General features: G+C 52.5%; 3 protein-coding genes across 3 annotated transcripts; 2 read left to right on the forward strand and 1 right to left on the reverse strand.

Moving 5' to 3' along the window:
* Positions 1-3,792: 3,792 nt before the first annotated feature.
* Positions 3,793-4,346, forward strand: MIND_00016700 (ATP-binding cassette transporter; the record flags this gene model as incomplete). Its single annotated transcript, XM_037357138.1, has 3 exons — positions 3,793-4,132; positions 4,176-4,285; positions 4,326-4,346. 3 exons carry the CDS (start codon positions 3,793-3,795, stop codon positions 4,344-4,346), a joined length of 471 nt encoding a protein of 156 aa, XP_037225048.1.
* Positions 4,347-13,294: 8,948 nt separating this feature from the next.
* MIND_00016800 (ATP-binding cassette transporter) lies at positions 13,295-13,845 on the forward strand (the record flags this gene model as incomplete). Its single annotated transcript, XM_037357139.1, has 4 exons — positions 13,295-13,452; positions 13,503-13,630; positions 13,675-13,784; positions 13,825-13,845. The coding sequence occupies 4 exons, from the start codon at positions 13,295-13,297 to the stop codon at positions 13,843-13,845; spliced, it is 417 nt and encodes a 138-aa protein (XP_037225049.1).
* Positions 13,846-13,910: 65 nt separating this feature from the next.
* Positions 13,911-14,343, reverse strand: MIND_00016900 (uncharacterized protein; the record flags this gene model as incomplete). Its single annotated transcript, XM_037357140.1, has 2 exons — positions 13,911-14,231; positions 14,290-14,343. 2 exons carry the CDS (start codon positions 14,341-14,343, stop codon positions 13,911-13,913), a joined length of 375 nt encoding a protein of 124 aa, XP_037225050.1.
* Between the last annotated feature and the right edge of the window lie 242 nt (positions 14,344-14,585).

The following is a 14,585-nucleotide window of genomic DNA, read 5'->3' on the forward strand; positions in this document are numbered from 1 at the left end:
CGACGGCGTTGAGGATTGACTGTCTTGCCGCTATCCGCCTAGTGTTCTTGTGCTAACTTGAATCTTAGCGGTCGTAAACGACGGCGGGCGAGGCAGAGCCACTGCCATCGTTGTTGCCAAAGAGGTTAAAGCCGTTGTTCGTGCCCTTCAGAACGAGTAAGTTGTCGTTCTCTACATTGACGGTCTGGACTGACCTGACGTGCAAGTTACTTGCATGGCTTTCCAACGACGAGTTCAATGGCGTCAACTCAGTAGCAACACGCTTTAGTCGTTGCCCCGTTTGTTAGGAATAGCCGTTGGGTTGGCGGTCGTGGTGAATGAATGGGGGGAGATGGTCGTGAGTTGTCGCTGTTGTCATGCATTTTCGCGCCAATGACTCCTCGAGAAGACCTTGCTGGTCGTTGTCCCCGCCTCTAGCGGCTAGCGAGTTGTCGCCGTTGGAAGACCGCTGTCGTAGTGGTGGTCGGCGTTTCCCTTCTGTTTTCGGCATTTGACCCTGGCGCAATTGCGGGCCGAGTTTCACAAAAGGCCATCGTTGCCGGGAGTCCAGTCCGTTTGGGGGATAAGTGAGCATATTGGTCCGCTATAATTCGCCTAAAACTCACCTATTTCAAGCTACCGCAAGACTCACATCGTCTCCGGCTTGAATCGACACATAAGAAGCGGGATTTTTGCTGTCGTAGCTGTAGACTTAGTTGAGGACGGCACTGAGTGGCCGTGAGAGCTTGAGACAGCGCCTGAGTGCTTGCCGGCTTGCCAGATATAGCTGGGGCGTCAAGGAGGAAGTCAAAGTCAAGATTATCGCGTGCCGTCACACAAAATTCGTGACTTGTCTTTCGACCATGACAGTCTTTCCTTTGGCTTCCGACACACAGTCCGTCTTCCGGCTATACACTCACACCTGCTTGCTGACCGTTCTGCAGCTCAGCACTCGCGAATCAGGTCTTTTGAAGCGAGAGGTGCGGATTTCAAGTTATGCCCTCTCTGTTTTGTTGACTCAAGTCTTCTGCAGCAGCGTTCTTCGACTTCAACCTGGGCAACGCTGTCGATGGGCACGGGTGGGAATAGGGCTGTAGAGCAACGAGTAGCGGTTTTCTTTTTGGCTCGAGGTACGTGGCTAAACCATATTGACAACGGCGGAGTGTGCTTACCTTCTTCCAGCATCCTTCACTACCACCACCACCACGTTCCAATTAGAGGGAGTGAAGGCTGGTTGGGGACTCATAGCCGCTGCTGCCATAAGGTGCGTTGCTCGTTCATGCTATAAACGACTTTATTGAAAAGCTCAACGCAGTCTTGCTCCAATTCCTTCATCAAGGCAGCACACGAGCCTTTACTGAACGAACCCGCCCTCCACCATAGGCCTCGAAAGCCTTCTGCCAAGCCAACAAGGTCAGTCTCTGCCTTGATTATGTTGCGATTCTAGCTCATTTCCCGTGGCAGATAGCCCCAAATGCGCGAAAAGGACGGTGAATTTGCTTGTATCACTACGCTTACGTAAGCGCTTTCTGGGACACTTTTTTTTCCGTTTTAAACCTCACTTTTTTGCAGGATTTTGCCGCCGGAGGCATAAATAACGCCCTGGACTTGAAAGTCACGCACTCGCATCAACATATCTTGTCCTCTGGTGGCCTCCGTCGCTTGCGAACGCGAGGCATGCGGCGCATCATCCTGAGAGTCGCGCCGCCAACACCAACATCGATTGCAAACGGGAGCGCGAGCGCGAGGGATGGCGCCTCACGTTGTGACTAGTAAGTGGTCAGTATTTACCTTGATTCTGTTGCGATTCAGGGCTCATTTCCCGTGGCAGACACGCTCAAATGGGTGGAAACGACGGTGAATTCGCTCGAGTAACGGTGCTTACGTAAGCACTTTCACGCTCATTTTTTGCGTCTGAGAACTCATTTTTACGCAGGATTTTGCCGCCGGAGGCGTGAATAACGCGCTGGACTCAGAGGTCACGCACTCGCATCAACATACTCCATCCCCTGGTGGCCATCGTTTGCGAACGCGAGCAATGCGCCGTTAGGCGCATCAGGCTGAGAGTTGCGGGGGGAAGCGTGCGAGAAATGCGCCGTCAGGCGCATCACATTGTGGAAGTGAGTGAGTTATTCGTTATCTGCTGGAGCCTGTAATCTAAACAGCTCAACAGATATGGAACGCGAGCCACTGCTCAACGCGCAAGAGAACATTGGGCTTGTTTGGGAGCATGGGCAACGGGTTTTGGAATGGTCGGCGCTGCAATACAAGGTAAGCTTTTAGTTCCTGTCTTCCTATTGCACTTGTTTACTTCCGTTCAGACCTGTTCGCCATTGAGCTCACTCGCTGTAAAGCACGGTTGAGAGGACTCAGCGAACAGCGATGCGAGTATGGTGCTTTTAAAAGTGTGTGTTTGTTACTACTTGTTGTGGATGCTGACTGTGTTTGGTAGTCTTCAAGGACTTGATTTTCGACACGTTGGCGATGGGAACGAAGTCGTCTCAATGCGCCGTTAGGCGATCAGGCGGAGAGTCGCACCGCCAATACCAACATCGATTGAAAGCGCGGCGGGGAACGCGCGAGAGGTGCCGCACATTGCGGAAGTGAGTAAATTATTCGCTATCGGAGTCTGTAATCTAAAGAGCTCGACAGATATGGAACGACTGCTCAACGCGCAAGACAACATTGGGAGCCTGGGCAATGGGTTTTGGAATGGTCGGTGCCGCAATACAACGTAAGCTTTTAGTTTTTGTCTTACTATTGCACTTATTTACTTCGGTTCAGACCTTTTTGCCATTGAGCTGAAAGCGCGGTCGAGAGGACTTGACAGCAGCGAACAGCGATGCGAGTATGGAGCTTTCAAAAGTGTGCGTGTGTGTTTGTTGCGACTTGTTGTGGATGCTGACTGTGTTTGCTAGTCTGATTTCGTCGGAGTTGCGATGCGAGTATGGTGCTTTTTAAAAGTGTGTGTTTGTTACTACTTGTTGTGGATGCTGACTGTGTTTGCTAGTCTGCTCCGACTTGATTTTCGACGCGTCGGAGTTGTCTGTGATGGAGGCGCAATTGCTCAGAACGTCAAGGTGAGTTTTCGGGCCGTCTTGTTATTGAATCCCAATAACTTTATAGTTGTGGATTTCAATCAACTATATCGTTGAGTTTTGCGCGTTTTGGCGCGGAAAGGTCGGCGCCATTGTCCAAGGCAAGTTTTCCGTTCCTGTTTTAATGCTGCATTTGTATACCTTGATTCAGACCTATTTGCGGACGAGGTGTGTTGGACGCGCCTGCGAGTCGAGAAGAACAACGATCGTAAGTCGTCTCAATGTTGGCGAGTTCAATATCTGATTGACTTGCAGTATCACCTCCTTGTTGTGCGACGACGTGGACGCGAGAATGAAGTAATCGAGGAGCGTGGGGGCGAAAAGTAGGCGTTTGGAGATGAGTTAGATGTCTCGAAGGTGAGTTTTCAGGCAATCGCGTGTCGTTATTCATGCTAACTACTTTACAGTTTTGTTACGATGGACTTACGCGTTGGGGTACCACGAGAATGTAGTAGTCTACATCACTTATGGGAATGCGAATAGGCTGCGCGGCATTGAAATCTTCGACCTGTTAGACCGCTCGGTGGAGAGCCGCAGATAGCGAGGGACATCGAAACTGCTGTTGACTTGAACACTTGTTAGCCTGCGGCGCAGTTGCAAGAGCAGGACCAGCGACAACGCGAGGGCATCCATGTGCTTGCGGCGTGTCCCGGTTCTGTTCTTTTGCTGACGGCGTTGGTAGTGATACTAGGAAAGGTGCGAAGTCATCGAGCACATGAAGAGCGGCGCTGAAGCAGACATTGCACGCCAAGTAGACGTGTTAGTGGCCGCCCAGGTGGCAGAGCTGTTGAAAGTGCACATGCCCGAGGAGCTGCAAGTCGAGGTTGCGCGGCAAGAGGAATGGTTGGAGGAGGTCCAGAGGGATCTCCGCACTGTGTGCGTTTTCATGGCTGACAGACATCATTTTTTATCCTGCTTTAATGCAGCGAGAACCGGCGGGGCAAATGCGATGCTTCGCGATGGCGAGTCAGCACCGCTGCAGCCGATCTACAAGATGGACGGAACGGTCGCAGACAAGTTTCCATCGACGCTGAAAGAGCTGTTTGAAATGGACGGTGAGTCGAGGCAACGGCGGCCTGGGCTGAAGAGGGGCTCTAGTATCGACCTCGCAGGAGCTTATGAGGGAATACGAGCTGTCCGAGTGCTCAGCGTCACGCGAACGAAACCTCAACCGACTGATGCAGTTCTTCAATGTCAAATATCAATTGGTGGGTGTCTTGTGTGGGTGTCAGCTTGAATAACACTCAGGCTGGCGCTGTAGGTTCGTGAAGGAGGAAGAACAAGGAACTTGGGGATGTTGTGAACAAGGCAAAGCGCACGTAATGAAGTAACATCTAATGAGCCAATGATGAACCCAAACGCATACGCAACAATTCCCTGGAACCATGATCTCCGTCCGGCGCAAGAGTCTGAGTGCGAGCCAGCTCGCGTAAGACGATGTCGTGCTGCTCGAGAGCTCCAGATAGGTTAGCAACACGACAGCAAGCTGCCCGTATCGCTAACAGGACCGGAGAGGGCAACTTCGGGAACGGCCTGATTCAGCTCTTTGCACGTGTCGACCAAAGTTGGATCAACGGTGAACGTGACGCGGTGTTGTTGCACGCTTCGGAAGGAAGAGAAGTTGGGCAGACTTGATACGATGTTGTAAGTGTGGGGCTACTTGGAATGAGACTGTTTAGACTGGTGGTAAAGAGGTTCTTGCCTGGTCGTTAACTTCCTCCAGCCACACAAGCATTTCATTGAAGAGGCTATAGAGATTCCCGTCCATGCACAGGAGGTTCGCATCCCGATGGACTCCGAGTCTGGTTCCAACCCACTGTTCATGTCCAACACAGAACAGTTCAAGAATCGCGTCAGCACTGGCACTATACGCCTCCTGAAAAGGTTTTAGTTTCAGCAGGACTGAAGTAATGCATTGAACCAGCCTGGTTGTCGCTGGATTGTGAGCACTGCGCCCTTGTTATCGGTAAGCCTGCGGGCCTCGAGTTCGGGATAAGTTGCAATATTATAGCATCCTGTCAACTTGCACCGGAATCCATCGCGCAGCAGGGCCTCGTTAATGTTTTACTGGATAGTCGCACAGCAGCAGACGACTCACTCGGTCGCGGACATCCGAATCCTTCGCCTCGTTAATGATCGAATATCAATTTGTATATACATCATCTCGGCACACACGCCGCATGCCGCACGCCGCAGGCTCCTGCGCCTCCTCCTGCGCCGGCTCCTCTGCCCGCCCAAACGCGGTCACGTGACGCTAAATCTCACAAGTTCGCACTTAGCATTCCCTCGTTAGATTCTTATTTTGGCGCTAGAAAATGGTCAGTCTCTGGTTCAGGCCTTAAACGCGTTAATTAGGAACTTCCAACGCGTTTTCTGGGAAGAGAAACCCATTCTGCAGTTATTGCAGTGTCCGTGCGTGGTCTCCCCTCCCGAAGGTAGTGCACCAAGGGCAACAAAAAAAAAGAGATGAAGGTGATGACTCACCGACTGCCATAATCCTTGACCACGGACTTGACCGACTTGACACCGTGGAGCCAGAATTCATTTCTCTCGACCAAGAAATAAGCAAACACACACAAGAAACCACAGAGAGATTGACTTACTAGCAGCAGCAGCATCTCGTTTCCTGAGCCTGGCCAAGGACGCGACGACCGCGGGATGATGCCATAAACTTGAAACACGCATCCCTTGCGGAACAGGCTGGCTGGGGCAAGAGTTGGCGCCAGGCCGCGTGGATCAAGTCGGTCGCGGCGTCAAGGGCACCGCATCGCCAACACGCGCTTGTCGGACTTCACGGTGGGATAAAGAAGGGCGTGGAGAGGCTGCAGTCGGGGGGTTGTCGAGGGAGTAGACAGCTCGTTGGCAGGCCCGAGATATGATTGCCATGATGGCCAGCGTTACTTATCTCCAGCGCAAATGCCGCGTGAGTTGGCAGCAGCAATATATGGAGCCCGGAGTTGACGGACTTGGAGAATGTCGAGGGAACGGCCCGAGATATGATGGCCGGCGATGGAGATTCAACAGCAGCTGGGATGGCCGCGGCGGCAAGATGAAACCGGATAGGCGATGGTCGTGGCTCAGACGTGAGACTGGAAGCTCGCATGGAGGTGACCACAAACAGTGTCGGCTTTGGCGGACTTGACGGTGGGGGGAAAGAAGCTCGGACCATAATGAACTTGGCGAGCAAAACCTTGCGGGTAGCACGTGGCGCTGAGACGGGGAGATGGCGGCCGTTGTCGAGTACAGAGCATTTGCAACCAACGTGTTGTGTCAGATGGGCGTGATGAAAGTAGAGGGAGGCCTGGTCAATGGCGGTCAGCAGCTATACGAGAAACTTGAAAAGCTTAGACTTACCACCACCCGACTTGAAGCCAGCGCGGCTTTGGCGGACTTAACGGCGGGGGAAGGAGAGTCGCGTTGGGCTCGGACGAGGCCGACCGGCCGACGCGGAGAGGGGGTGATGAAGTTGGTGAATGAATGGCCTTCGCGCTCGTCGCCAAGGTGCAGAACTTCAAGTCGAGCGCGGGGCAAGTGGTCCTGGGCAGGCGGCCATCCTCCGGGCAAAGACCGGCGAGGCCAAGTTGGCCATGATGACAACTTTGAGCCTTGATCGAAAACGCGGGGGGGTAATAGCGCCGAGCGATGATGGCGGCGCGTGCTCAAGCGTTGACAACGATGCCGGGGGGAGGGAGGGGATGACGGCGACGGCAGCAAAAGGTCGGCCCGGGGAGCAATTCTGTCAAGCATTTAGCAAGTGCACGAATATAATGCAGACCTCAGTCGTACCTTAGTTCCAGCCATCGCGCGGCTGGCTTTCCGGGACCAGTGGTAGCACAAACGCGTGCAATATTTGCTTGCTTCAAGGATGGCGGCTGTTGTCGAGTCTTTGCGGTTAAGCAAGGGCAATGCGGCGCTCAACTTGCTGACTGCAACGACGAGCGAAGGTAACCACCATAGTCGCGGCAAAAGGTGAGTGATGGATTGTTCGCGGGCGCAGGCTTGGCCTCGGCACTGTTGATTGTGATCGTAGACGCCGACAATGGCGGCGCATGACCATGGTTGTCGCTTTGAGGCCGGGTCAAGGGATATGGGGGGAATGGCGGGAGACCATGGCGACAGGTGGGCGTCGAGTCAGAGGCACCTTTTGAAGGTGATGAAGGCACGCGGGCGCAACGGCGGCGAAATGGCCGTCAAGCCGGGAGTCTAACAATATATTAGTTGTTGTCGTTTACACCGTACAAGACGTTACTTACTGTGGTTAAAGCGCGGTGGGAGTGTTGAAAGACGACGCGGTGAGGCCTGAAAACTGAACGAACGCGTCAAGACAGTCTGTACAGACTGCGAGCTCGCTGTGAGACCATGAGCCAGCGCCCGAAGGAGCAGAAAATGAAACTCACAGTGATGCAGGACCCGGGCTTGCCAGCGATGCCTGGTTGACTTCGAGGAGGTGAGAATGAGCTTGAGGAGACAGAAGTGGTGGTAGACAGAGAAAAAGAGGGCGACAGTGTGACTTGATGTTACATCCCGCGTAAGTAGGCGTAAGTTCTAAGCGTAAGCGACATCGTTGACAGAGTTCACTGGAAGGTAGTGTTGAACTTCAGGCAGCGTGTTGCTCAGGTTTTGCGTGTTCAGAGTTTGTTGACGATAAGGCTGGCCTCTGCAGCAAGCAGAGGGAGGGCTGCGAGCGTGCTTGGAGAGCTTCAAGTTGCCAAGTGTTGTCGTAAGGTCGCACGTAAAGGCGGTGAGCTAGTTCATGCTGTCAACATGACGGAGAAACGCAGGCGTGTCACACATCAGTTCCGATCAAGATCAATGCCGTCTTCACACAAAATTTTACAGTGGATGCAGAACCTTAGACTGAGAACGGCAAAGACCTCCCTGGTCAATACACAAACCAGTCCAAGGCTGGCTGCTTTTGGAGCTTTCCCAAGCTCCTGCACCAAACCATTGAATTTGATATCGGCAAGCAAATGCCGTTGTGATACTAAACTATGAGCGGAGATCCGACTCCGGCGGGCCATGTACGTTTGGGCGCCGCCAGTAGGAATGGTTTGCGGGGAGCCAAGCCCGCGCACCAAGGCAAATTGTCAGCAGCGAACTTGAATTTGCCGTTTTGCCGACGGGAGGTGCTGCACAAAGGATATCGTGGAGCCCAGTGAGAAACGGACTAATGGAGCAGTGGTTATGCTGCAGCGCTGGCGCTGCTGTTTTCCCGTTCCCCCACAGTCTTTTCCCCTTTTTTCCCATACTTCCCACCCAGAAGAGAGATTGTCCTAGTCTAACCATTTGTAGGGGCTTTGTAGCACTTTCACGCGCAAAATTGTTGTTGAACATGGTCACGTGACCTAACACCACTCGACCAAAAAGGAAATTCACGCAGTATTTCGCGACGTGCGGCCTCAGAAATGCTCCAAATGCTTAGAAAATTTGAGGAAATGTATTACGTAAGCACCTGAGTCCAGCAGCGACGCGTTCTCCCTTGATATATAACCTCAAAAATCTGTATATTCTCTGGACCACACATTTCAGTTTTCTGCCATCTACGCATGTAATCCTGCGCCGATTACCTCAAATTTTCACAGAAATGTAGCTTACGTAAGTAGTCATCTGCCTGTACTCTCCGATTCCCCCACAGACTAGCGCTAATGCTTGGTATGCTTAGATGTTCTGGTTTGATCTGCCGTTTCCAACGGCAATCTGGCCCTGCGCTTAGCAAACGCGCCAGAAGCATCATGGCACATGTCTGCTAGCTGTCAGGTCTTTATCCATGGGCGTTCGAGCCTCGCCAATGCTCCATTTCTTGTGGTTTCCGAAAACTCAGTTTTCTCATCTATTGTGTATTATGGGACTTGTGGTGGCTGGAACGACTTGAATTTCATCCAGTACAGTAATATAGGCACAGGGACAGTATAATCTAGTGTTAGAACCTCTTGAACTGCTCCGATATCATTCCCACACAATTTACATCTTCCGACTTGACTCGAATCCCGCCCCAGGAACATCTGTCAAGCGGTATCCACCGCTGCTGTCATCGCTTAGTGGGCGCTCCGAAGCCTGAGGATATAAAAGGCTCACCGATTTCACCTTGCCCATCATTCCCTCTCTCTCTCCTCTCCCACCTTCCTCCTTCTCGAGTTCGTTGTCAACATCGATGTCCGCTCCCTCCCACCACCATCCCCCTCATTCTTTACACGCCAATCCCCGTCCTCTGCACTCGCGATGTCCCGACATGGAGCTGGTTTGGGTGTTGAAGCCGGTGGTCACGGAGGTATCCGCTGGGTAGATGAGGCCACGATGGGGTCATGGCTGCTGATCCTTTGCTGGTCGTCGTTGTGTTGCCGCTCTCCGCCTACTTGAGCGCGTCGGAATGGATTCACTAGACGAAGTTGATGGATAAGGCAGGGTGGATCGACTTTGACTTGAACGGTGTGTCTTGCCGATATCCGCCCGAATGCTCTTACGCTAACTCGATTTTGAGGAGGCCATCGTTGTCGCGAAAGACGTTGAAGGTGTTGTTCGGGCACTTCACAACAAGTAAGTAATCGTTCTCCGCATTAACAATCCAAACTGACCTGAATCGCAAGTTCTTAACAAGGCTTCCCCCCAACGACGAGTCGGGTGCTGTCAACCCCAGTGCCAACGACCTGTGCAGTCCGTTTCCTTGTTGGTGTTGTCGTCGTTGACAACAGCCTGAAGCTCGTCATTGTCCCCGCCGAGACAGCGCAGGTGAGTTGTTTGGTATCGCCCTCGTCATTCCTTTACGCTGAACGGCATGCTTTCCAGAGCCCGGCCAAATTCGCTGTGAATTGCAGTCTCAATAACGTTGGCAACCAGCAGCGCAACGAAGAAAAGTTGTTGAGGTCGTCTGTCACGATCTGCTCAACTGTAAAGGCGCGGGACTGAGGCTCACCGTGGTTGCAGACCAACGTTATGGGTTTACTTGTTGTGTTCGAGACTGCCAAAGACGTTGAGCTGTTGGTACTTGTCATTGTTCGGGCCCTTAACAACAAGTAAGTTGTCGTTCTCACACGTTGCCAATGGGGACTGACCCGACTCACAGGTTTTCGGCACGGCTTACCCAACGACGAGGCAAACGGCGTCGACCCATGAAGTCGGTCTAGTTAGAGACTGCTCTTGTCATCGACAGCAGCGTGTAGCTTGTCGTTGTCAGCGCCTGCTTAGAATCACCATCGGTGGTGTTGGCCATGAGTGGTCGTGGAGAATGGGCTGGGGTAGCGAGGCGACGAGATAGGGTCATTCTCGGGTGAGTTGTCGCTGTGGTGTGTTGACATGCGCGTTCCTGCGCTAATACCCGCTCTTTGAGAAGACCGCGATCATTGTCAAAGTCGACGCTTGGGGCAGACAGACAGCGTTCGTTGTTGGAGTTGGTCGGCATTGGACAGTAGGGCCATGGCGGGCCAAATTTCGCAAAAGACTGTCGTTTTTCCGAGGACCGGTCCGTCCTTGGGGGTAGGTAACCATATTGGTCTGCTGAAATCCGCCCACAGCTCACCTGTTACAAGCTATAGGCATCGTCTCCGGCTTGAATCGGCACATAAGGCGGGACTGTAGCCGTAAATGTTTGCGAGAATAGCCCTGAGTAGCCGAGTGAGCTTGAGATGGCGCCTGAGTGTTTGCCGGCTCGCCAGATACAGCTTGGGCGTTAGGGAGGAAGTCGAAGTTAAGATTATCGCGTGCCGTCACACACAAAATTGTGACTTGTCTTTTGACCACGACTATGGCCTCACACACACACGGTCAGTCTTCGGGCTCTACATTTACACCTGCCTGCTTACGCTCCTGCAGCTCAGCACTCACCTCTTCCTACGGGAATCGTGTCTTTTGAACTGAGAGGTGCGAATTTGGACTCTCTCTGTTTTGTTGGCTTACTAGTTCTTCTGCAGCGCGTTCTTCGACTTCAAACTGGGCAACGCGGGCAAGAGGAATGGTGCTGGCTGTGGAGAAAGAAGCAACGGCCTTTGGTTCCGAGGTACGTGGCCAAAACGCGGAGTACCTATGTGCTTACCTTGTTGCAGTTCGGCGATCATCCTTCACCAACTTCAAGTGCGGACCACCACCACCACCACGTTGCAATTGGAGGGAGTGAAGGACGGCTTGCTGCGGTCATAAGGTGTGTTACTCATTCATGCTACCAACAAGGTTATTGAAGGAAAGCGTCGTTAGCAATACCCCCTGACCCTGCGCAGGTTACGACCACCGCAAGAGTAGGGTGGGCTGTTGGATGGCGCAGGCGGGAGAGGTCAGCAAACCCACACAGATCAGAGGACAAGCTTTGTCGCCAAGGTCAGTCTCCTCGTTGATTATCCCCACTTCTGGCTCATTCTTCGCCACAGACACGTCGAAAACGAGGGTGAATTTGCCTGCATGGCTAGGCTTACGTAAGCTTTTTTCTGCGCCATTTCTTGCCTTGAAAAACTCACTTTTTTGCAGGGTTTTGCCGCCGGAGGCGTAAATAACGCCCTGGACTTGAAGGTCACGCACTCGCATCAACATGCCTCATCCGTCATCGTTTGCGAATGCGAGCAATGCGCCGTTAGGCGCCATCATGCCGAGAGTCGCGCTGCCAACACCATTGCAAACGGAAGCGCGAGAGATGGCGCCTCACATTGTGGCTGGTGGCCGAGGTCAGTCTCTACCTTGATTCTGTTGCGATTTCAGGGCTTATTTCCCGCGGCAGACACGCTCAAATGGGTGGAAACGACGGTAAATTTGCTTGTGTAAAAAGTGCTTACGTAAGCACTTTTCTGGTCATTTTTTTGCGTCTGAGAACTCATTTTTATGCAGGATTTTGCCGCCGGAGGCGTGAATAACGCCCTGGACATGAAGGTCACGCACTCGCATCAACATGCCTCGTCCCCTCGTGGCCATCGTTTGCGAACGCGAGCAATGCGCCGTTAGGCGCATCAGGCTGAGAGTCGCGGTGGGGAGCGCACGAGAGATGCGCCGTCAGGCGCATCGCATTGCGCAAGTGAATAAGTTATTCGCTATCTGAGTCTGTAACTTACAGAGCTTGATAGATCTGGAACGCGAGCCATTGCTCAACGCGCAAGACAATATTGGGCTTGTTTGGGAGCATGGGCAACGGGTTTTGGAATGGTCGGCCCCGCAATACAAGGTAAGCTTTTAGTTCCTGTCTTACCTTACTATCACACTTATTTACTTTGCGGTTCAGGCCTGTTCACCATTGAGCTCGCTCGAGAGGACTCAAGAGCAGCGAGCAGCAATGCAAGTGTGGGTATGTTCGTGACTACTTGTTGTGGATGCTCACTGTGTTTGCTAGTCTGCAACGACTAGATTTGAGGCAATTGCTCAAAATGTCAATGTCTTGAAGGTGAGTTTTCGAGCCATGATGTCTTGTTATGCAATTCCGACAAAACTTCAGACTATTGCGTTGAGTTTTGCGCGTTTGGGCGCGGAATGGTCGGCGCCTGATTAAGGCGCAATTGCTCAAGACGACAATGTCTCGAAGGTGAGTTTTCGGGCCATCATGTCTGGTTATTCAATCCCAACCACTTTCCAGTTGTGGATTTCTATCGACTATTGCGCGTTTTGGCGCGCATTGGTCGGCGCCATTGTCCAAGGCAAGTTTTCCGTTCCTGTTTTAATGCTGCACTTGTTTACCTTTATTTAGACCTATTTGCGGACGAACTGTAGCGCGCAGCGTCCGCGAGTCGAGAAGAACAACGAGACGTAAGTCGCCTTGATGTTGGCGAGTACTATACCTGATTGACTTGCAGTTGTTTCGACTTGTTGGCGACGACGTTGACGCGGGAACGAAGTAATCGAGGTGCCTGCAGATGGGTCGGAATTAGAGAAAGCTGCTGTCTCGAAGGTGAGTTTCAGGCAATCGCGTGTCGTTATTCATGCTGACTACTTTACAGCTTTGTTACGATGGACTTACGCGTTGGGGTACCACGAGAATGTAGTAGTCTACATCACTTATGGGAATGCGAATAGGCTGCGCGGCATTGAAATCTTCTGTTAGACCGCGCTCGGTGGAGAGCCGCAGATAGCGAGGGACATCGAAACTGCTGTTGACTTGAACACTTGTTAGCCTGCGAGCGCAGTTGCAAGAGCAGGACCAGCGACAACGCGAGGGCATCCATGTGCTTGCGGCGTGTCCCGGTTCTGTTCTTTTGCTGACGGTGTTGGTAGTGATACTAGGAAAGGTGCTGAACACCGAAGTCATCGAGCACATGAAGAGCGGCGCTGAAGCAGACATTGCACGCCAAGTAGACGCGTTGGTGGCCGCCCAGGTGGCAGAGCTGTTGAAACTGCACATGCCCGAGGAGCTGCAAGTCGAGGTTGCGCGGCAAGAGGAATGGTTGGAGGAGATCCAGAGGGATCTCCGCACGTGCGTTTTCATGGCTGACAGACATCATTTTTTATCCTGATTTAATGCAGCGAGAACCGGCGGGCAAATGCGATGCTTCGCGATGGCGAGTCAGCACCGCTGCAGCCGATCTACAAGACGGACGGAACGGTCGCAGACAAGTTTCCATCGACGCTGAAAGAGCTGTTTGAAATGGACGGTGAGTCGAGGCAACAAGCGGCCTGGGCTGAAGAGGGGCTCTAGTATCGACCTCGCAGGAGCTTATGAGGGAATACGAGCTGTCCGAGTGCTCAGCGTCGCGCGAACGAAACCTCAACCGACTGATGCAGTTCTTCAATGTCAAATATCAATTGGTGGGTGTCTTGTGTGGGTGTCAGCTTGAATAACACTCAGGCTGGCGCTGTAGGTTCGTGAAGGAGGAAGAACAAGGAACTTGGGGATGTTGTGAACAAGGCAAAGCGCACGTAATGAAGTAACATCTAATGAGCCAATGATGAACCCAAACGCATACGCAACAATTCCGCGGAACCATGATCTCCGTCCGGCGCAAGAGTCTGAGTGCGAGCCAGCTCACGTAAGACGATGTCGTGCTGCTCGAGAGCTCCAGATAGGTTAGCAACACGACAGCAAGCTGCCCGTATCGCTAACAGGACCGGAGAGGGCAACTCGGGAACGGCCTGATTCAGCTCTTTGCACGTGTCGACCAAAGTTGGATCAACGGTGAACGTGACGCGGTGTTGTTGCACGCTTCGGAAGGAAGAGAAGTTGGGCAGACTCGATACGATGTTGTAAGTGTGGGGCTACTTGGAATGAGACTGTTTAGACTGGTGGTAAAGAGGTTCTTGCCTGGTCGTTAACTTCCTCCAGCCACACAAGCATTTCATTGAAGAGGCTATAGAGATTCCCGTCCATGCACAGGAGGTTCGCATCCCGATGGACTCCGAGTCTGGTTCCAACCCACTGTTCATGTCCAACACAGAACAGTTCAAGAATCGCGTCAGCACTGGCACTATACGCCTCCTGAAAAGGTTTTAGTTTCAGCAGGACTGAAGTAATGCATTGAACCAGCCTGGTTGTCGCTGGATTGTGAGCACTGCGCCCTTGTTATCGGTAAGCCTGCGGGCCTCGAGTTCGGGATAAGTTGCAATATTATA

The sequence above is a fragment of the Mycena indigotica genome, assembly GCF_014461135.1.
Source record: "Mycena indigotica strain 171206Taipei chromosome Unknown Mind.scaff0001, whole genome shotgun sequence".
NCBI lineage: Eukaryota > Fungi > Basidiomycota > Agaricomycetes > Agaricales > Mycenaceae > Mycena > Mycena indigotica.